The 22,362-nt window shown below is 44.2% G+C and overlaps 5 protein-coding genes across 5 annotated transcripts; 3 read left to right on the top strand and 2 right to left on the bottom strand.

Moving 5' to 3' along the window:
• Positions 1–5,717: 5,717 nt before the first annotated feature.
• HD556DRAFT_1471185 (uncharacterized protein) lies at positions 5,718–6,136 on the bottom strand (the record flags this gene model as incomplete). The annotated part of the gene is made up of 2 exons (XM_041308437.1): positions 5,718–5,862; positions 5,930–6,136. The coding sequence occupies 2 exons, from the start codon at positions 6,134–6,136 to the stop codon at positions 5,719–5,721; spliced, it is 351 nt and encodes a 116-aa protein (XP_041161615.1).
• Positions 6,137–7,540: 1,404 nt separating this feature from the next.
• HD556DRAFT_1307187 (uncharacterized protein) lies at positions 7,541–9,173 on the top strand (the record flags this gene model as incomplete). The annotated part of the gene is made up of 8 exons (XM_041300004.1): positions 7,541–7,671; positions 7,717–7,837; positions 7,909–8,048; positions 8,179–8,311; positions 8,363–8,503; positions 8,623–8,699; positions 8,743–8,867; positions 8,917–9,173. 8 exons carry the CDS (start codon positions 7,541–7,543, stop codon positions 9,171–9,173), a joined length of 1,125 nt encoding a protein of 374 aa, XP_041161614.1.
• A 21-nt stretch (positions 9,174–9,194) lies between these two features.
• Positions 9,195–10,058, top strand: HD556DRAFT_1361847 (uncharacterized protein; the record flags this gene model as incomplete). The annotated part of the gene is made up of 2 exons (XM_041302654.1): positions 9,195–9,644; positions 9,694–10,058. Coding segments are annotated over 2 exons (624 nt in total), but the record flags the coding sequence as incomplete, so codon positions are not given.
• Positions 10,059–14,111: 4,053 nt separating this feature from the next.
• Positions 14,112–15,567, bottom strand: HD556DRAFT_1307186 (uncharacterized protein; the record flags this gene model as incomplete). Its single annotated transcript, XM_041300003.1, has 5 exons — positions 14,112–14,507; positions 14,553–14,783; positions 14,834–14,878; positions 15,237–15,377; positions 15,475–15,567. 5 exons carry the CDS (start codon positions 15,565–15,567, stop codon positions 14,112–14,114), a joined length of 906 nt encoding a protein of 301 aa, XP_041161612.1.
• A 2,393-nt stretch (positions 15,568–17,960) lies between these two features.
• On the top strand, positions 17,961–20,769 carry HD556DRAFT_1307185 (uncharacterized protein; the record flags this gene model as incomplete). The annotated part of the gene is made up of 9 exons (XM_041300002.1): positions 17,961–18,030; positions 18,082–18,410; positions 18,473–18,636; positions 18,670–18,758; positions 18,812–19,294; positions 19,424–19,689; positions 19,796–20,131; positions 20,216–20,421; positions 20,472–20,769. The coding sequence occupies 9 exons, from the start codon at positions 17,961–17,963 to the stop codon at positions 20,767–20,769; spliced, it is 2,241 nt and encodes a 746-aa protein (XP_041161611.1).
• Positions 20,770–22,362: the final 1,593 nt, after the last annotated feature.

The raw sequence follows: 22,362 nt of genomic DNA, 5'->3' as shown, positions 1-22,362 counted from the left end.
ACAACTTGCTGCACTAAGTTTGTGTATGAATTTTTGTTGCTGTGTGAAGTGTTAGGAAGAGTGTCTGTTTGTTTTGTGTCATCTCTATATTGTTAGAGTGACTGTGTTTCCTGATTTGTTTTGTTGTTGTCTGTGTTGTTGTGATTGTTGTTGTTGTTGTCGATCGCTGACTGACCAAGTTCTGTGTTTTTTCTCTCTCTCATTGCTGTGTTTCATATCCATATTGTTGGATTGACTGTTGACTGCTGATCGCTGACTACTGACTTTTTGTGCGAGCCATATTCTACTGACTGTATCTTAGGAGCAAGGCAAGCCGCCCACGAACGACCACATTATCAGTCATTGGTATTTGTCTGAATCACTGACCGTGGAGATATTTGGTTTTATAGGTGTTTATCTATAGATCATCTATCTAAGAAGACAACAGTTTGTGTTTCAAAGGTACGGTCCGAGTCCTATTTCAGGTTCGGTTCATGCCTTTGAAACACATTCCTTCAGACCGTTCTCATATGCGTATTTAAGCCTTATCAATTATACTAATTGTTGATGCAACAGCCCTCCAGCAGCCTCTCTTGATGCTGCTCTACTCAGTCTCATTATTTTTGCTTGCTGTTCTCACCATGGTCAACTGTCCAAACTGCAATGTTGAAGTTTGCGACCGTGGACTTTCCATGCACCTCAGCAGGTACTGCCGCATGCGTGATGTAGCCACAACATCAGCGCTTACTGAATGGCTGGAGCGCCAACAAGCAATTGCCAAAGCTGTCCGTGCAGAGGAAGAACGGCAACAGGAAGAAGAACGTGAGGCACAGCATCGTCAATGACAACAGCAGCAGCCTCGTGTTGAGGAAGTGAGTATTATTTTTAAAATGTAGACTTGATATTCATATATGAACAGGTACCAGATATTGAAATGGACTTGCGACCATCCGGGCGTCCCAATCGCCAGATACATCTCCCCAAATGTTACCGTGATGAAGTTCCAGTCCTGCCAATTCCTGCCCCACCTCCTGTTGAGCCAGATGAGCCAGCACCAGTGCCTGACGACCCCAATAACATTGCCATGGACTTTGATGACAGACCATCATCAGAGCATGCCCCCCTACAGAGCAACATTGTACAGACACTGATACATTCTTCCTCTTTCGTGAATACCCTCATTCATTTCCAACATACGACCCCGAACATTCAGCCTACTTTGATGCGCTCTGTGACTCCTCAACGTTCCAGCATGTTGATGGAGATGCTGATTACGAATGACCATGGTATGCTGGCTTCGGACAGTCACTCGAAACAGGCCACCATGACTACTTCGCACCATTCCTTAATGCGACAGTCTTTCGCCTTATGATGTGGTTTTACAATATGTCAGTCTCAAAATTGCTGCAAGATCTCAATCACTTGGTCAATGATGTCATGTTAACGGAGGATTATTGAGGAGAAGATTTGCTAGATTTCAATGCATCTAGGGAGGCATCGCGTCTCGAAGGCTCAACATGACCCTGCCTCGTCCATATTTTCTTCTGATGGATGGCATGAGACCTCAGTGAAAATACAACTTCCATGCAAAAAAGAGAAGTTCTCTTCTGAAGATTGTGCACCTGAATTTGAAGTTAATGGGCTTTATTACCGCAAACCATTGGAAGTCCTCAAATCTGCATACCAGGAGGTTGCAGCGAAGACGTTTCACACAAAGCCATACAAACTATTCTGGCAACCTGATGATGACAAACCTCCAGAGAGGATCATTACTGAGTTGTATATGTCTGATGTCATGCTTCAAGAGCATGAGAAGCTCAACTCGCAGCCAAATGAACCAGGCTGTAACTTGGAAACTGTCATTGGTGCGATCATGCTCTGGTCCGACTCTACTCATCTAGCGAGTTTCGGAAATGCTTCTCTGTGGCCGATATACTTGTTTATTGGCAATCAGTCAAAGTACATTCGTGGCAAGCCAACATCGTTTGCAACACATCATCTCACATATATTCCAAAGGTCCATTTTTACTATTTGAACTCAAGACACGAACTAATTATGCGTATAGCTATCAGATACTATTCAAGACTTCTACAAGAAGACTTTTGGTCATAGTGCCACAGGAGCAGTGCTCACGCACTGCAAATGTGAATTAATGCAGGCTGTTTGGTGTTTCCTACTCAATGCTGAATTCATAGATGCATATGAACATGGCTTCATTGTCAAGTTCCCTGATGGAGTCTCTCGTCGTGTGTTTCCTTGTTTTTTTACTTATTCTGCTGATTATCCGGAGAAGTCTGTTTCACATCTTACTTGATCGCACCATACTAATCTCCAGAATGCCAGGGTTTTGCTTGCATGCATGAAATTCCTCGGGAGGTGTCCATGCCCATGGTGTCTTGTTAGCAAAGACAACATTTTCAAATTAGGGACAAGGTTCAATCAATGACAGCGCATCAGAAACTCTCGAGTCGACAATCACCCATGGCGTAGCCTCATTGAATGAGCCCACGAACTAATATTTGTTCAAGGCTATAGTGTAATAAGCTCTGCAATTGAGAGAATCATCGGTACCACCTCTGTTGGACCTGTTCATGTATGTATGATTTGAATCAAGCTTTCAAAGTTTACTAACTGTGAGTATTAGAATGCCTTTTCGGAGAAGCTTGCCAAGTTTGGTTTTGATTTCCACTCGATGTTCGTGCCTGACTTTATGCACGAGTTTGAGTTGGGAGTATGGAAGGCAACCCTTACTCATCTTCTCCGAATTTTGTATTCATATGGAGGTACTGCTGTGCAAGATCTCAATGTGCAGTAAGTCGTTTTTTCTCATATATATTTGTGTGTCCATCATAATTTAGGTATCGTCTCATACCAACATTTGGACGCGACACCATTCCCAAGTTTAGTGACAATGTGTCAGGTCTCATGAAGCTCGCAGCGCGTGATTTCGAAGACCTGCTACAGGTAGGAATATAAGTAATACAGCTGCTGTCATGCTGATCAATGCTGGCAGTGTGCAATGCCAGTATTTGATGGTCTTCTATCAGAACTGTTCAACAACTCGATCCTCAACCTTCTTTTTGAGTTGGCCACCTGGCATGCATTTGGGAAGCTTTGTATGCACACGGAGACAACACTCTATCATTTTGATAACTGTACAACACGGCTAGGAAAGGCTCTCCGGCAATTTCGCAACAATACATGTAAAAAGTTTGCTACTCAAGATCTACCACATGAAACAGCTGCTCGTGCACAGTGTCAGTGTCTTAAAGCATCTAAAGGAAAGAACAAAAGGTCAGAAGGGACAAATACTGATGCTGAAGGTGATGGCTCCTCAACCTCTCGACTTACAAACTCCATGCTCTTGGGTACTATGTCAAGTCAATTTGGCAGTATGGGACTACAGACAACTACTCTATGCAAGTGGTGAGTATCGGAATCCATGAATAACTTGAAATGATCCACTAATGGTAGTGTTAGGGTGAACTCGAACATCGCCGAGTCAAGCACTTTTATGCGCAGACCAACAAGAATAAGTTTGCCCATGGAATCACAAGACTTCAGTGCTGTGAGCGCATTTTTCAAAGGATGAGAGAGGTTAACCATGAAAGGGAAGCTGAAAGAGAGGATCACTTACAGCCCAAGACAGAGTATCTTTGTCCATGTCTTCATTTTGTTGACCAGGATCCACTGCCACATTGCTCACCAGAGATCCATTATCAAATGTCCTCATCACAGAAACACTACTGGGATGTTTCTTCCTGGCTCAGAAAGAATAGACATGACCAGGCCACAAATGTAGGTCTCTGATACTCATATAACGACAAATGTATTTGCTCACCAGATGGAACTAGAATTTTCTTCCGCACCTCAAAGACCACCTTCTGGGTCGCTTATCAGGGTTGGCCTATGATGGAGATGAAACTTCATTTACTGCTGCAGAACAGAACTCTGTCATAATCATCAACAACCGGATCTATCATCACAAAGTGCTTCGTGTCAACTATACCACCTATGACTTACAGCATGCTCAGGACTCCCTCAACCCCCGCACACATGCAGACATCATGGTTCTTGCTTGTGACCAGGAAGACTCTCATCCATACTGGTACACCCAGGTTATCGACATCTTTCATGCCAATATCTGCTGCATGAGACAAGGTGGACGTCCCACTATAAAGTGTGTCAACTTTTTGTGGGTCCACTGGTTCGCTCATGACATCACTGCCCCAACAGGTTGGGCAGAAAAATGGCTGCCACGAGTTGGGTTTTACGATGGAAACAATGAATCAGCCTTCGGGTTCCTTGATCCTGACCTCGTTGTTCGTGGTGTGCAACTTATCCCAGCCTTTCAACATCTACGTACGACTGCACTGTTGGGACCATCCATTGCCCATCAAGCAGCTGACAATGACGAGGATTGGGACTGGTACTGCGTCAACATGTCAGTTATTTTCCACTGACGAAATGAATCGAATCTGATAAATTACCAGGTTTATCGACCGAGACATGTTCATGCGCTTCCGTGGAGGAGGTGTGGGCCACAAGTCCATGTGAAGAGAGACATCATGCCTGCTTGATGATCGTGATGAGTTAGATAGGATCCCCTTCCAAAGAGAGAAAGAGTGCCATGGATCAGAATTCAATGAGGGCTCTGAAGAGGATGAGAATATGGATGAGGAGGGAGACAATGGGAGTGGAGATGATAACGAGGAGGAAACAGATGATAGCAAGGAGGAGACAGACAGCACGAACGACGAGGACGGGGATGAAGTTCCAGCTCCCTTTGAAGTGATGGTAGACGACACTGTTGCTGATGAGATGGATGAATATGGATACTCCAGCCTTGATCAAGTCCTTGACGAGGATGGTGCAGATGAAGAAACTAATGAGATTGATGACTTCGGTCTGGAAGATGGGGAGGATGGGATGAATGAGTTTGAGGAGGATAGCTTTGCAGACTTGTAATTGACGACAGCACATGACAAGATGGCTCAAAAAATTAGCTCTGTTATTTTTAAAGTAATTTACATGTGGCTGTACAATCAGGCAAAGGGGGGAATCAAAATGCTCGTTGAAATGCGCGAGAGTTAATGACCATCAGCAGTCAGCCTACTCATATTCAAATAAGGATCAAAAGCAGGTCCAATAGCAAGCACGATTCGTGCAGAGGGTCTTCTTGCTTGTAGCATACGAGCTTGAGAGAAGCACCCCAAAATATGGTGACACTAATGACAACGAGACCTGGTGATTTGTAAACATGAGCTGAAGGAGGATCATGAGATGAGTGGAGGGCAATTATGGAACAACTCACTTGTCGGCATTTAGCTGCATTCTGAGAAGATGTAGCGCTTGACGAAGTAGTCGGACAGAGAGAGGCAACTGTGCGAGTTTCGTGCCATGGCGTAACATGGCTACAATGTCAGTAGGATCTTCTTTCTTGTAGTGTACGAGCTTGAGAGCAACACCCCAGGCATGAGGTCATTGTACTGTGAAGGGAAAGAAAATGTTTTGAATGTGCATGGAGAGACGCAATAGGTGAGGCGTGAAACAATCCATGAGGACGTTGTGCCGGGAGGGTGATGGGAGCAGCATTGGTGAAGGCGCTCAAAATGGCTGTAAGGAGAACTGTAAATGTAGTGAGCGCATTGTGACTAGGGTAGGGTTAGGGATACGCACCTTCAAGGCACCACCTCCCTCATGTGGATGCCTAGTTAGGGATTTGCACATGAGGGCGCCTAAGCAGCTTGCGAGAGTGCAAAAGACACTGTGGGGGTTGCAGCAGAAGGTGTGGACGGCGAGGAGAAATCTAGATCTACATCCATTCCATTGAAAGGGTGTCTGGCATTGGGCACCATAGCGCTCGTTCTGTTAAGACATCGCTAAAAGTATTCTTGGATCAAAATAGATTCTACGCAGCCACGACATACTCATCTGGCTGTATCCTACGATATCTAGGTGTGCGTTGTTGTGCCACCCCAAATCAGGACCTGCTGTAAGAGGAACAACCAGAGACTTCATAGGTGTCTGCTCAGAACTTGAAAGCATCAATGCATTGCTGGCAAAGGTAGGGTATGTGCGAGGGCGGGTGAAGATGTGAGGGCAGGTGAAGATGAGACGCTCTTCTTGAGTGGTGCTGCGCTCCTGTGAGTCCATACCAGCGTGGTAATGTTTGGCAGATAAGCCATAGTCATTTTGCAGTTGTTCAGCAATCAAAAATTGAAGAAATGAACACTTACTAAGTTGCTGTATGAAAAATTAAGGTGCGAGCTCCACCTATTTACACTGTTTGCCACCCGGCTACACCAAAGGCAGTTACTAGGTGAGGAGGGTAGAGCTGCAAGCACCATTCACAGTTTGATCGCCAACATCATGACAAAGTGCGAATTGTGCGTACGATTTTTCAAAGTCAGCTGGCAAATGCTGGTCAATGTTAAGAATGTGCTCAAAGGTTGGATCCAAAGGGCTTGGCTTCAGCTCGTGCGCTGTGCCCCTTACCCGAGTACGTGCCCCTAACTTCCGAGGGCTGTCGAACGATGTCCGAAGGTTACCAGACAATGTCCGGAGGGCGTCGGGCGATGTCCAAAGTCTGATGTCCGATGCGTGGGATTTCCGGCGGATGTTCGGGAACAAGAGATTAGACTAATCCAGACGAAGTCTGAACTAGAAAGGAAACAGCGGAGGACTACCAGAGGTAGAGGCGGAGGTGACAAGTCTATAGGAATCAATCCTAAGACGAGCGGAGGTCGACGAGAGAGAAACTCAAGTCGGATGGAGGAGGGAATGAGCAGAGTCTAAGATGATATTCGAACTAAGGATGTACATAGATTCTACAGGGTTTATATACTACTATGGACTTATTGGAGAACAGAGACGCGCAGTCCAAAGCTATACAAAGCTGTGGACGGAGCGTATAGAAAAGTCAAACGCTAGTCTATTGGAAAATAGTAAATGAACCCGGAGAGTAGAACAGATGAAAATAAAGGCGGAAATGAAATGAGGTACGGAAAATGATATAGTCTAACTGGAGTAGGAACATACAAAGGGATAAGGCACGGAAGTTAGACGCAGGTCGGATCCAGACATAGATAGACGTCGGCCAGATCCAGACTTCCGGAAATGATGTGTGTGATAGGTCCGGGTCCGGAATGCGGGATATGACAGTCAACAAACAACACATCAATAAGACATATTTACCCCTTAATCCTTGACCCTCCACACATCATGTCTTTGCGTCGTCATCCTGGCGCATCGTCAAGCTCCTCTGATCCCCCTAATTCACATTCAATATATGTACGTAGCACTACCATTTCTTCCATCGGATGCTCTCCGGAGCCTGCAAAACTTGCAAAACACAAGAATAAACATAAACGGTCGGAGTCGCCAGAACCATCAAGGCCCAGCAAATGCAAGCACAGGCATTCCTCCAGTGACACCAGCACCGATGACCTTATCAATTCCATTTCGTCAAGCTCTTGCAAGAACGTAACGAGGTAATGTAATTTGATCTGTACCATACCAATTTTGACCTTCAGAAGCAGGAAACATGAGGATTCAAAAATGGACGACACAGAACTATACCGAAACGCAGGGAGGAAGGCTTCGAGCCTTCTGGATACGTTTGGCATACCTTCCACAGCCTTCAAGACCGGTCTTCAATTTGACCGAGGGGGTAAGCGTGACCTGAAACAGTATGTACCTTATATCTATCTGACATGACAGCTAACTCGCTACAGACCTGAAGATGTCACCAATCAGCATTTGTTACTTTACAATGGCATCATCGACTATGTTCCTGGGCTCAAGAGCGAGCTCGACCACATATCAAGCAAAAAACTCAACATGATCATTGCAATGGTGACTATATGTGCATATATGCACTTGTTTCCACTCAAATCTGACCTTGACAACTGATCTTTGCATTACAGGTATCAAAGGGTATGAGCGATGGCAGATCCGCAGATCTGAGCTCTGTCAAGCACAAGGGCCTGCAATACATTGGGCTAAATATGTATAGTAAGGCCGATGTTCTTGACCCACCAGTTCCAGAAATCGAGAATAAGTTGATGTGTGGGCTCAATCACCCGCAGTTGGCCCGTTTGCTTTGCCCTCGGAAGAAATTGGATTGGATTGATGAGGACCCTGATTCATATGTATGTTTTACTTTTCATTATTTGTACTGATGTCACTATGTTCAGTGCTATGGCTGCCTTGCAAGCTGGCGAAATCACCATGACGGCACACAACTGGCCAACATTCTTTTATGAACATGACGTTTACGACGCTGCTGAGAAGACACATGGCCTGTTTCGAAACCACATTGTTCTGAGGGTGCGTCTTCATCTTCTACACTGTCATTTATTCATAATGAAGTTACTATAGTTTTATAAACATTTTTTTATTGGACCATCATCCATCATGAACGACTCATCAAATGTTCGCAACTCTGCAAAGCCATCCAAAAATTGTGCATGGGGACTGACAGCCGTTAACAAATACATCATTGCATATGTTCACATTATCGTAAGTTTAGCTCTTTTGCTATTGGTATCAATACCCCTCTCATGAACCCATAGACATACTTTACGATCAGCAGCGCTCAGCAATGAACATGGTGTATTGGCGACATGGACTTGGATGAGCTCCTCTGGGCCATCATTGAAATGCTAGACGACGATGACGATCCATGGGTCAAAGACACCCTCACGTGGTGGAACAGGTACATTTTGCTGCATGGTCAGTTCAGTGCTAATTGTTTGCAGGCATGTCAAACCAACTAAGGACAACTCGCACTCGGCCAAGCTCATGCGAAAGGAAAGTGAGGACAACATTGCACAAATTTGTGCTCAGCGAGCTGCACGCCATTCTGCATTAGGTACATCAGATGGTATGTGATAGATGTATATACAATGCTGGTACTGATATTTATTTCCCAGTGCTGTCACGTCCGGTCAACCCTAATGGGTATCGAGAGCCCTCAACCAGTAAGCAAGCACGCCCTGTGGAGTACGATGACGAAGACGATATAGTAGCACATGCACCCAAACGGCTTCGGCGAGCAGGTGACAACCTTGCCAGTGACTCACCATCTCACCCAAATTCCAATGCTAAGCAGCACCACACCTCAGTTTATGATGATGATGAGGTTGCGGCACCACGAACACAGTCAACCCACCCTCGGTTGGAGAGGTGAGAGCAGCCTGCAAAGCCACAGCCCCTGCACCAGCACCACGCTCAGGTTACTTCAGATGACGACAAAGATACCCCACCCCCTCGCAAGCTCAAATCCAAGCACCCTATCTCTCTCGACGATGATGCCGACGAGCTGGAAATAGCAGCACAACCCAAACAGCCTCGATCTGACCCCCACGTGCCATTGCCTCCAAAGTTCAATAAACCTCGGTACTCCACCTCTGATCATGGTGAGGCTCCAACTTCGACACAACCTGCCCGTAGAGCTACAGATTCCGATGGAGAGGAACACCGACCTCGGCTAAGCAAGCCTCAGCATCCTGCAAGTGCCTCCGTCCACTATAATGATGAGGATCAGCCTCCATGTCCCAAGCCAAAACCCAAGCCAAAACCTCGACGCCCTGCTGCTTGTGATGAGCACGGGGATTCACTAAGTGCGCATGTGACCAAGCAGTCATTGAATGTGGTTCAGGTATACAGCTAAGACCAATTTTTTGTCGTTATAGTGATATTATGATTAGCAGTCTCAGCCAGCATCTCCGCCTCAACGCCCCTCACCCCCACTGTCAGATCTGACTGACAATGACATCAACTTCTCCCCGCAAGCTCCAATGGCTCCTGGGCCCGTTCCCTCAAAGAAGAGAGGGAGGAAGAAAATCACCGATCCTGATGCTCCTCGAAGAACCTCCGTATGAAAGAGGGCTAATGGCTATTAGGACTGTGTCTCTCTCATTGCACTTTCATTCTCTGTTTCTCGCATTACTGCTTTTGCTGACATAGACTTAATGCCCGCTTTGGAATTTGCTATATGGACTTCGTGCAACTGATGTATTTTAGCTACCAGTGTTATGCTAATGTAATGCCTCTTGGGGCCTTCTAATGTACACAAATCTCAAGTGATCTAGTAAGACCTAGTATTTCCTTGCAAGCCTCAGCAGCCTTGCAAGGTCAACCTACCTAGCACACCCTTGAAAAGCCATCCTAGACGTGCTCTCAGAAGGCCATCCAAGACAGGGCTATTTCCTCGCAAGGCATCACAGGCCTTCCAATATTCGCAAGGTCGTGTATGGTCTTATTAGGCCTTCCAAGGCCTCGTTAGGTTTGGGCACTTTTGCTGATGTTGCTTTTACCTGCTTTGCATTTGTGGATGCACACATAACACTTGTTATCATCAGCTATCATATTACTATCACTTGCCACCAGCTTTCTATCACCCGCAATCACTTGCTACCATATCACTGTCACTTTCTACTAGCTTTCCATCACCTTCTATCACTTCTGAATATTCTTAACTTTCCGAGGTTCTGGCCAATCAACAATGGCCTAGATCTTCTCGTATGGCATGGTCAAGCCGTCTGGAGATAGGAGGTAACCAAGGTATTCAATGGATGTGGTGTGGAATGCACATTTTTTCGGGTTTAGCATAGAGTCGATGTTTTCAGAGATGGAGGAGAACATCTTGGACATGTTCCTTATGGGATGCAAGGTCTTGGGAATAGATGAGGATGTCGTCCAGATATACGATAACGCATACATCCAGCATATGAGCAAACACACTATTGACAAAGCATTGGAATGTGGCTGGAGCATTAGTGAGACCTTCCGGTATCACCAACCATTCATAGGAGCCATAGCACATTCGGAATGCAGTCTTCCATTCATCTCCTTCTGCTATCCAGACAAGATGATAGGTGGATCAGAGGTTGATTTTAGTATAGACTTTAGCATGGCTCGGAGAGTCTAGAAGGTCAGCAATGAGGGGTAATGGATATCGGACTTTCTTTGTGATCTGGTTAAGTCCATGGAAATCCACACAGAGGCAGTGTAAAAGAAAGATATGGGCTGGGCAAGTATAGGGGAGCAGTATGTTCAGCCCAAGGGCTTCTGATGAGGCCAGAGCTCAGGAGGAAAGTGAAAGTGATGCAAACAGTAACAGATAGTAATTCCTGGACAGCAGGTAGGAAGTAGGGAATCTAACACCAGGAGTTTACGATAAAACTGCAGCCTGTAACTAACTATCGGAGGCACCAAGCATTCTGGGATAGCAAAACTGTGAGTATTCGGTAGAAACTGTGTGGGGTTTGGAGTGCAGGTGTCAGGGTACTAGGTGAAGTGAAACATGATTAGGTAAGCAGCAAAAGTGCGAACCTATTGTGAGGAAAATGACTGTAAATAAAGGTGTAACAAAATAGGCCAACATGAATTCAGCCGGAGGCCAAGTGCTACAGCGTTGTGACACTTGCATCCTCCCTGGGCTGCAAAGTGTGTCTTTTGATATAGGTGTCAAGGAGTATGGAGAGATATATGTTCCACTTCATCTTCTGGTGTTCTGATGGCAGGGATACCTCGGTCGATGCTATCCGACATACTCCTGCAGGCATATCTGCTCCGCACTTCCGTTCCGCACTGTCCATCCATTTCCTTTCCATGTCCACCTATCTCCATTGGTGCATATTCATTTTCTCTTGGTTTGACTAAACAATATCAAGGCTTATTACATATAACTGCATATTTCGTTCTGTGCGCACTCCCATTACACATTACTTATCTGCATCGTTTAATCACTATAGTTCTCGCCTACAGGTTCTGGACGCTCATGCAGTAGGATAAAATCTTGCGCGCTACATACAGTACGGGACTTCTCTTCCCTCGGATGCTACCTTTGTTTTGTGGAGTCACTTAGACGTTCCTAGTATTATTGATCAATTGACAAGCTTTGTTCACTTCTCACTTCAAACCTGTGTGTTCTTGACCGCTCCAAGAACGTGCCTCTAAGTTTCCTTACCTAGGCTCTGCGTGGATCCGAACCGCTCTCGGTTTCCAACTTAGCATTTTCATACCTAGTTATACCTCAGCCTCAAACCTCATCTATACCTAGCCACTACTTGCAAAACTGTGCTTTACCTAGAAACCTGCTGCTCTTTACCTAGGATCCTCTCACTTTCATTCATTTCACATCGCACACTCACCGGACCTGTGGTCTCGCTTTCACTCTTACCAGCGGACTCACTTTTCCAAGGTCGACTTAGTTATTTTCCGTTCCATGTTTGCTCCCTTCGCATTATACTTGAAGGAAGTGCTTCATACCAATCCTCTTGGGTTGAGACAGCACACCCGCACTCAGTTGGATTTATTAGTGCTCTAGCTTTCTTGCTGGCAAGTCACTATTACTTCTTCACAGCAGAGGGAGCCATCCTTTTTCTTGACAAACAGGACAGGGGCTTCATGAGGAGAGGATGAGGAATGGAGGAGGCCGGAGGAAATGTTTTCATCAAGAAACTTTCAGAGGGCTGCAAGCTCAACCGTGGAGAGGGAATAGATGGTTCTGAGGGGCAGACTAGTACCTTCCTCTAACTCAATTTTGAGATCATAGGGACAATGAGGAGAAAGTTGGCTAGCTTTGCCCTTGTTGAACACATCTGCAAATTCATGATATTCCGGAGGAATTTTGAAGAGGTCCAGCAGATCGGATGAAAGGGTAACGGACCGGAGGTCTACACCAGTCGAACAAAGGTAGATGCTGAACTGGACTGATCCTTCCAACTTGCAGGCCAAGGGTGCATTGTTGTGCATTGAAGTTGATGACATGATGTTGAAGCATCACTCACAGGGTGTAGAGAACCCAAAAACAAATGACACACAAGACGTACGGCAGTGAATTCATTTCACAGTCTATATTGATCATGTTCATTAAGCACTGCACCGACAACAATGTCATCTCACCTGTAGCACAACACATTTGGAACACCATGAAACATGGATTATTTGCCCTCGAAACAGTTCCAAGCATGAAACTAGAACCTCTGTTAATTTGTGGGAGAGGTGAGTTCATGAACCTGACACATGTGACGATCTAATGCATGCATCATACAGTAAGCACCCTTGCTGGAATGCCAGGAGGATATCCAACAGAGTGAGACATTGACAAATTGACATCTGAGGATAAGGACGTACTAGATTTCACACAAATGTATAGCTGAGGATACCTATCATCCAGAAATGAGAAATGAGTAGTGACGGTGCCTTGCAGATTATGATGCCGAGCAAGGGTTCACAATCAGGCTACCCCTCATTAGTTACATATCATCACCTCCATATTCAATACTCAACATGTATCCTTCTTAACATTCAAATCAGAAAGAAGATGAAAGGACGTGCCTGATATAGTGAATGACTACAAAACAAACTCCGCTGATCGCATCAGCACCCGCTTGTGGTAATCATGGACTGAGCTGCCCATGGAATGAGACTCAGCAGGTAATGTTGTTACATAGCAGGACAGTGCGGGAGAATACAGGGAATAAAAGAAGGCACATACAAGAGCAGGTATTACAACACGATACAACCTATCAGCCCAACACGTCAAACAAATCAAACAAATCCAGGCTAAGGCACATCACGTATTTCATATCACTGGGGGAAAACAATGATTTCCATCCTCTGGAGTTTCTTGTCAGATACTGTAAACAAAGGGAGGTTGGTCATTCAGCCATGATGAATTGTATAATGCCCTTGGTAAGCCTTCAACTGCTGAGAGAGAAGACTCCCGGATCACATTGCGAAAATGCTTTGCAGCTTTGCTTCTGCAGGGAGTGAAGTTTGCGGCACCCGCCAACCATTGTTAATCAATGATATGCATCTTGTGGTTGACGTCCACCCTCCACGACATCTTCTTCAGCCAAAATACCTGAATTTCACCATCTTCATGCTCACTCTCATCAGAGCTCATGCCATCTTTGCCGAGCATCTCCACAAGAGATTGTAGATATGCTCATACCGCCTGGTCGTCCTTTCCAGTGGCTATCCTGTCACTTAGGAGAACTGACGTGACTTTCTTATGAGTTTCAAACTTCCGGAAAGCAACTTAGCATTCTTCAAGACATGTAACAGAAATATGACTAACTGTTGCCCTGCGAGTGAGGACCCTAGTGACCCACGATCACTTGTTGGTCTGATTCACGAGTTGATCTCCTACTTCTTGCATAGTTTCACGAGCGCCATCGCTGAGCATACAAGGCTGGGCTTTTCTCCAGGAACTGCGACATTGATGAAACTTCTTTGTGATATCGTCTATGATGGGTTGACAAGATCTTGAGACCAATTGGCTCTTCTCAAACATGTAAGTGTACTGGGTACAGAGAATATCGATTACTTTTTGGTTCCATTGAGATTTGTGTGTGGTCATCATATCCCAGTGCAATTTGAGATGGTCAGGGCCCGTGCCTAGTCCGCGCATAAAAGACAATATGGCTTTGCACAATGCAGTGACATGAAGCATATACTTATCATCTTTCACAAAATTGAATACCATGTAAAATAGCTCCCAAACATTGGCCTAGCATTTTATTAGCCATGTCACTTGTGTCAGGAAATGACATACTTTATTATTTTGGCGCTGGACATCAGTGAAGTTCTCGGTAGGAGGCTCATGGGATTTGTGTTTCAATTGAGCTGCTCTTGGAGATGTTGTCTGCAATAGAATCAGAACCTTTGTGAGCGCCTCAATGAGCATGCTGACGGTGGCATTCTGAATTGGAATATTGGCTAATAGCGAGGTCAGGGGGGGCTCAGATCCCTTGTCTCCATCAGAATCTGAATTCACATCAGGAATCTGAGGTATAAGTAGTTAGACATTAAACAGAATTACAGACATGAACTCACTATCAAAAACCCGACAATATTTGTGTGTGGTGACAGGTTTTTTGCCTACAAGATGGCGCCATGAAGTGGGGGAGGGGGGGGGGACTTTGCGATGTTTGCTTGTCGCATTTGGCTCTATAAACATATCACAAAAGCTCCCTACACAAATATGTCGATACACACATTCAATGAAACTATCTTGCTGCTATACTCAGCAGAGAGGCAGGCTAACTTGGTTTCTTTCTTGGCCAACAACTTCTATTTAGCTACTCTGGCCTTGGACTGAAATAAAGTATCTTTTCCGCTAATAGCATATCTTGTTCTATGTGCGCAAGTTGTGCTTTATGTAGACCCAACGCCATCTGATTCTGCCACAGAAAGTCAGGATGTCAACATCGTAGATATCATGGGGACAGAACCCTACCTGGGACTCGGCAAGTTCTTTCTGATGATTCTCATTTAGTATTGTGAAAGCATTGGCCTGGCTATGCTCAAGGATTTCTTGGTGTTCTCGATCTTGCGAGATGACGGATTGCAAATCTGATTCTTGTGAGTTGGCATTGATCTAAAAGCTAGTCAGTAAGAACACAGGAGATGTTTAGGGGGTACCTGAATTTGCCACTTTCGGAGCAAAAGATTGTGCATGGAGAACTGTAACTCACGAACATCATCCTGCAGTCTGAATGACTGATCAACCTGACACGTTTCGGGATAGGTTCATCACCATGAGACTCGGATGCTGTGCACTTGGACATCCTGCAGTTGACATCGATTAATTAAACATACATAGTTTTGTTGTAACAAAATGCTCACAGTGCATTATTCTTTCTATATATTCAATATTCCAAAGACTATGATTATCTATCTATCAACATATTGTAGTGGTGATGACAGAAAGGAGAGATATTAACATGCAGGAACCATATTTATAGTGAATGACTAATTTGGAGGCGCTTAGCAAATACAAGACAGACAAGAATGTATTGTGGACCTTCAATGTTTTGTACAAAGCTAAGACCTATGACCTAGAACAAAAGTCCTGCCTGCCCACTTAAGTATGCCTGTCAGATACACAATAATTTAAAAGTTATGAATTCCACCATTCTATACATGTACTACTACATCGGGTTCGAAAAGGGAATTTCTGTCAAAAGGACGCACTGATATACAGAACAACTATGGGTTCAAACCCAGCTGGCCACAGCCGGCGGTGGGAATTCAGGCTGAGATTGAATCTCATGGTCATTCTGTATATCAACCCGTGTGTTTTGAAGATGTTTCCTTTTTCCGACTTCTATCTTGCTGTGCTTTATCAGATTGACTGGGTACTTGACTTGGACTTAAATACTTTGTGCTTGCTTAGGTGTTCTATTATTTAGAATAGAACAAGGTTGACTTTGCATGTAATGACTTTGCATGTAATAGTAGTGAATAAGCTTGACTTCAAGCAATCACATGTAATAGTAGTAATGTCAATAACAAGGGCTGGCAGGTGCTACAAGACCTATGATTGTAGATCTGCATTGTGTTGCAGGTAACATTACCGATGCTGAATCGTCGTGCCATGAATCACTTGCACGTACATTATTTCATCACCATATCTAGACTAGAACTAATTTCTGAGAATAATCACAGCGTGCATATCCTCATCATGCTTCTCACTGCCTAATATGATGAACTTCACTCGTCCGTCATGTTTTCTATTCTCCGCCGAGCTTTGCACCCTCTCAAGAATCTCGCCCTTTCTCTAATCCTCAATGTATTTCTCTAGTAAGAAATGAGCATCTGTCAGGTCCTGAGTTCAATCCCCGAACTTTGAATATTTTTGCCAGGCATTTCCCAGCAATGCCAATGAGGATGTATTGTGCAGCTCGAGGAGCTGCAGCGTAGTGGGTCAGCTTGTTGTGTGTGGTATAACAATGCATACTAACATATGCTATAAGCGCCATTGCGATAGCTAGCTGGGCTATTCCCTGCACAATGTTTTTCAGCGCTGATAGAGGACGGTCTGCTGACTTTGTAGTACTGTCATGTTTATGACACCAGATGGAGATGGTCAGCTCTGTGTCATTCATAGATGTTGCCCCAAAGATTAGGCTCTTGTGTGTACCGTCGTATGTCTGAAGTTATTTTCCTGTCAGATCAATCTTGTATTATTTCATGTAAATAGTGCATGGTCACTGTTTATACTTGTCCCTTGTCGGCATGTTGCAAGACTTGTTTTAGTGTTCCTTCATTTTTGTCAAAAACATAAATAACTCCTGTGTCACTACCCCTGACTATGAGGGTAGCCTTTGACACTTTTGCATCAAAGTCCTGCAAACCTTCTCCCTGCTGTTGCCAAATCCCTATGAAACCAAGCCCTGTGCTGTAACATAACATTTCACGCATCGCTTCATGGCGGGTAATCCAGCATGCACAAGTCACTGGATCGCCTGGATTTCAAATGGCTGGGGTTTGAGGTGGAATTGGGAGCTGAACTCGCCTCTTAAGGTCCCAAATCCTAAGTCAACCTTGTTCTATTCTAAATAATAGAACACCTAAGCAAGCACAAAGTATTTAAGTCCAAGTCAAGTACCCAGTCAATCTGATAAAGCACAGCAAGATAGAAGTCGGAAAAAGGAAACATCTTCAAAACACACGGGTTGATATACAGAATGACCATGAGATTCAATCTCAGCCTGAATTCCCACCGCCGGCTGTGGCCAGCTGGGTTTGAACCCATAGTTGTTCTGTATATCAGTGCGTCCTTTTGACAGAAATTCCCTTTTCGAACCCGATGTAGTAGTACATGTATAGAATGGTGGAATTCATAACTTTTAAATTATTGTGTATCTGACAGGCATACTTAAGTGGGCAGGCAGGACTTTTGTTCTAGGTCATAGGTCTTAGCTTTGTACAAAACATTGAAGGTCCACAATACATTCTTGTCTGTCTTGTATTTGCTAAGCGCCTCCAAATTAGTCATTCACTATAAATATGGTTCCTGCATGTTAATATCTCTCCTTTCTGTCATCACCACTACAATATGTTGATAGATAGATAATCATAGTCTTTGGAATATTGAATATATAGAAAGAATAATGCACTGTGAGCATTTTGTTACAACAAAACTATGTATGTTTAATTAATCGATGTCAACTGCAGGATGTCCAAGTGCACAGCATCCGAGTCTCATGGTGATGAACCTATCCCGAAACATGTCAGGAACCATGAAGGTGAGTTGTTGTATCATGCTATCTACATTTTCTCTCATGCGGATGACACAGGGATGAGAGCACCATCACCGCTGGCAGATCATGGCACATGGCGCATCCTGGAACAATATCTCACCACAGACATGACCTACCCTCAGATGGAGGTGGCCATTACTTTGCACTTGGGTGATCGATACAATGCTGATGATTGGAAAGACGCTTGTGATGTGTTGTTCTCCAGCGACGGTAATGACAACCTCACCTTAGCAAATCTTCTTGCCTTGAAGGCCAGACATGTGCCCCAGTGTGCCTCCGGTCCATCGACAATCGTGACTCAGTGCAAAAATTTTGCCACATCCATGTCTGCCCCAAAGGCAGCCAGTCGCTTGAAAAATGCACATGTTTGAAGAGTAAGAAATGCATTCATTTTGTCCACAACATTTATATTAAATAATGAATGTAGCCAAAAAATCCCTTTATCGACGATGAAGCATCTGATAATGAGGAAGAGGATGAGGAGGAAGAAGAAGAAGAAGAGGAAAACTTCCAGTTGGAGGGCGACGATGGCTCTTCTATGGGGTTGTTAAATGTTGCATGCTTGCCAGCAACTTTATTGGCCAAGGATAAGTTATCTGTAGTGATTGATCACATCTTTGACAGGTACAAAGGGGATGTGCCAAACACGTATCCTAGAGCAGCCTCATCCTCTTGCACGATCAAATGCAGGATGTACCTTCTCCATTTTCACAGTGAGTGTATATTTCAATTTTAATGACCTGGGATGACACTGAATGCATCGCAGGATCTGCCACGCAATGTGTTGCTGAACATCTCAGGAGCAAGGGATTTGTGGTTACCATATCTTCTTGGATACCAAGCCAGATTTATGCTATCTCAGATAGCCCTAGAACAATTGCGATATCGCTTGATCTATTCTCTTCCTCTGTGAAAGATTATATTTGCATTTTGGAAGAAGAACAAGCAGCGATCGGGCGTTCACACTTCACACTCCCCAACCCAGGGTGGGTGAAAATTACTCAGGGGAAGTATAAGGGCGACATTGGTTATGTCTTCGATTCTAAACAGTCGAATGAATTTGTTACAGTATTAATTCCCCCATGCGACTTTCCCTATGACATGCCTAAGAGATTTGTGGCGCTTCTCGACCGAGCTCGCTTGCTGAATAACGAGACAGTGTTCGACATCCTTCAGGACGATAGAGTTGTAGGATGGTCCTACAAAAGAGAGCGGTACTACATGGGGCTTTTATCGAAAAACTTTCGCCGTGACAGCCTGGAGCTAGTCGCCTCCCCTCATGCTACTGATATTTGACTACATCTTCAATCCGGGTGGGATGTACCTTTCTTCAAGAAAACTCTGGTGGCCTTTTCACTGCAATTCTTGTGTGTCGGAGATTCAGCCAGGCCTATCACAGGAGAAATCCATTTAGAAATGGGTATGGTCATCTCGACAGACCATGCATCTGGCTCTGCATGCTTAGAGTTCACCCTTGATGGACATCAACAAGAACTGGAATTCCAACTCCAGGACATCAAACCTGTCTTTTGGGTCGGCGACATGGTTCAAGTGGTAGCAGGCGCTTACACAGGTTTAGAAGGGTACATCATTAAAAAGTCTGAGGACTTGTTTCATGTGTGTCAAGAGGCCACCAATGAAGAGGTATGGGTGAATATAACGTCCTATAACCCTGTCTGACATTACATAGGTGGAAGTATCTAAATACTACTTAGATTGTCACCCTCTAACTCATGTGCTTCAATCCCAGCTGCCAACGCAGCCAGATTTCGACCCTCTCCCCAAGCTCAAATCTCTTCAAATCAGCAATGACATAGAAGTGTGTGCGGGAGAGTACATGGGACAATGCGGGATCGTGATGTGGTTTAGTATGGGAGAAACTACGCTGTGGTTTTGGGCTAGGGGCGTCATCCAGGACCAGCTCATCAACATCCCCACGGCATTCGTACAGCACATCCACCCCTTCAAGACTCTCCAGTTTACCAAGGAAAGGGGTTACGATGTTAGGCCAGGAGATGTTGTGATTGTCGCCTGTGGGCCAGAGTTCCAGACAAAAGGGGTCATGCAAACCATGGACTTTCCAAATGTGCGTCTGACCCTGATATCTGAGGGTGATTGTGCACTCATAAGTACTATTTTCCTTGAATTGACCATGTCTGAGTTATGACAGGTGGACGTTCCTATTGGATTCGTCATGAAAGTATCCAATTTGAACATGGATTTGTTTCGCGATGTCATCGGGAAAGAAGTTTTCATTATCGGAGGTGCATGGAAGGGTTATCAAGCCACGCTATACCAACTCGGTCAGGAGACTTGCTCCATTGCTGTGCATGGGCAAGCATGCACCACAGTCAAACATGAGGACATTGCTACTAGGTGAGCACAGAGCATACTGTCTTTTCCATTTTTATTCATGACTGTTTAAGGTATGGCATGAGGTTAAACGGGTCAATACTCGAAGGACTAGACATGATCTCCTTCTGCGACATGCAGAGGAAATCGCACCTAACACCCCAATGTCAAAGCAAGACCCCACCACCTGACCCCGTAGTCCCATCCAGTTTCAGTATGGATCCCAGCTCCAGCAAGTGGTCCACCTGGTCTAGTTACAACAATTGTGATCCGACAGATAACCTTTCTGACGTCAAGGCATACAACCCCTGGGTTGCTAACAATGCAGAGGATATCGAGGACGCCATTGCAGACAGAAAGGAGAAGCAGTGAAATGACAGTAAGTCTCCAATGTAAACTCCTTAACATTTGGCTTATTTCATTACAGGCCCCTTACCTTGGTTGATCAACAAGGAGTTTGCATTGAAGTTGACTCAATATCATGTGGTGCTTAAAGTATCACCAAGTTTCATGGGAGGCAGGCTGCATAATCGTTTTGTATCCACAGCTTGTCCTGACCCATTCTGCAGTGACAATGGACCCGCACCTGATGGCTGCATTGCAGTGTTTTGCACATCCAACAGTGCTGGAGCCGTGCTTCAACACTATCATATTAACATTAGTGATTTAAGTCCAGCTCCGCCATGCAAAAAAAACCAAAAGTGTCTCATTCTGGACAGTGATTCTTGCGGTGAGATCCTAACTATCGCAAAGTGCAACATGAAGACACTGCAGGCATTTTCCTATGTTCCTCCACCAAACATCCAAAAAACATTGATTGAGAAGATAGAAATTTCCCCTTATTTTTTGTGTCAAAACATTGAAAAAAAGTAATTCATGTTTCAATGATGTTCTGTGTGTGGGACATGACACAAAAATTAATCATGTTCCTTCAAGGATCATGCTATATTTTCCATCTATTGTCTTTAAAATAACAGCTTAAAATAATGTTAATTTTCTTCTCTGTGTGTTTCAAATATACACAGAACATTTGAAAAACATAGTATATTTAAAGAACACAGAGAAGAAAATTAACATTATTTTAAGCTGTTATTTTAAAGACAATAGATGGAAAATATAGCATGATCCTTGAAGGAACATGATTAATTTTTGTGTCATGTCCCACACACAGAACATCATTGAAACATGAATTACTTTTTTTCAATGTTTTGACACAAAAAATAAGGGGAAATTTCTATCTTCTCAATCAATGTTTTTTGGATGTTTGGTGGAGGAAAATGGGAAAATGCCTGCAGTGAGAAGAATACCATTGATATTGCAATTACTGCTAGGACTAGCTTTACTTTGCAATTTGATCAGGTATGCCTTGTAGAGGAATGCAGATTCCAATAAATCTCGATAGATCTCGATAGACATCTATATCTCTCACTGCTCTCAGACTCCCTGTAGTCCCTTGTATGCTACATACCCAATATGAATACCAACAATTTCCCTGATTGCCCAATGAACACCCAACAAGTGCCCTATGAGTGCCCAATGAGTGCCCACATCATTTTTCCCATGCTAAAAGTTCACATTTTACCTATTCATTTTATCTTGCAAAAAATTTCATTGTGCCTGCAATTGGAAAATGTTCATTGTTACTTGATATTTTGAGGCACATTTTCCCACATTCAAAACTTTATAATTTACATGGCTCAAAATGGTGTGCAAAATGTAGAATTTTGCCCAGGATTTTGGCACTCATCAGGATTTAAATTTTTTCCTATGTCAAAATGTATAGTAAAAATGCCAACTTTATCACTAACATTTTGAAACAAATCTTGCATGGTGAAAAACTCCCAAACCACTGGTGTGTTACTTCATGTAGTGTCCAGCAATTGTTGTCTCATTACACCAGCAAAAGGCAACTGCATTTATCAAGGAAATACTAGGGATGGTTTTATCAGTGGAGATTCTGGTTGT

The sequence above is a fragment of the Suillus plorans genome (assembly GCF_016647745.1).
Source record: "Suillus plorans strain S12 chromosome Unknown HD556scaffold_20, whole genome shotgun sequence".
NCBI lineage: Eukaryota > Fungi > Basidiomycota > Agaricomycetes > Boletales > Suillaceae > Suillus > Suillus plorans.
Note: the sequence above shows the minus strand (reverse complement) of the source record. Positions and strands in the feature narration are given on the sequence as shown.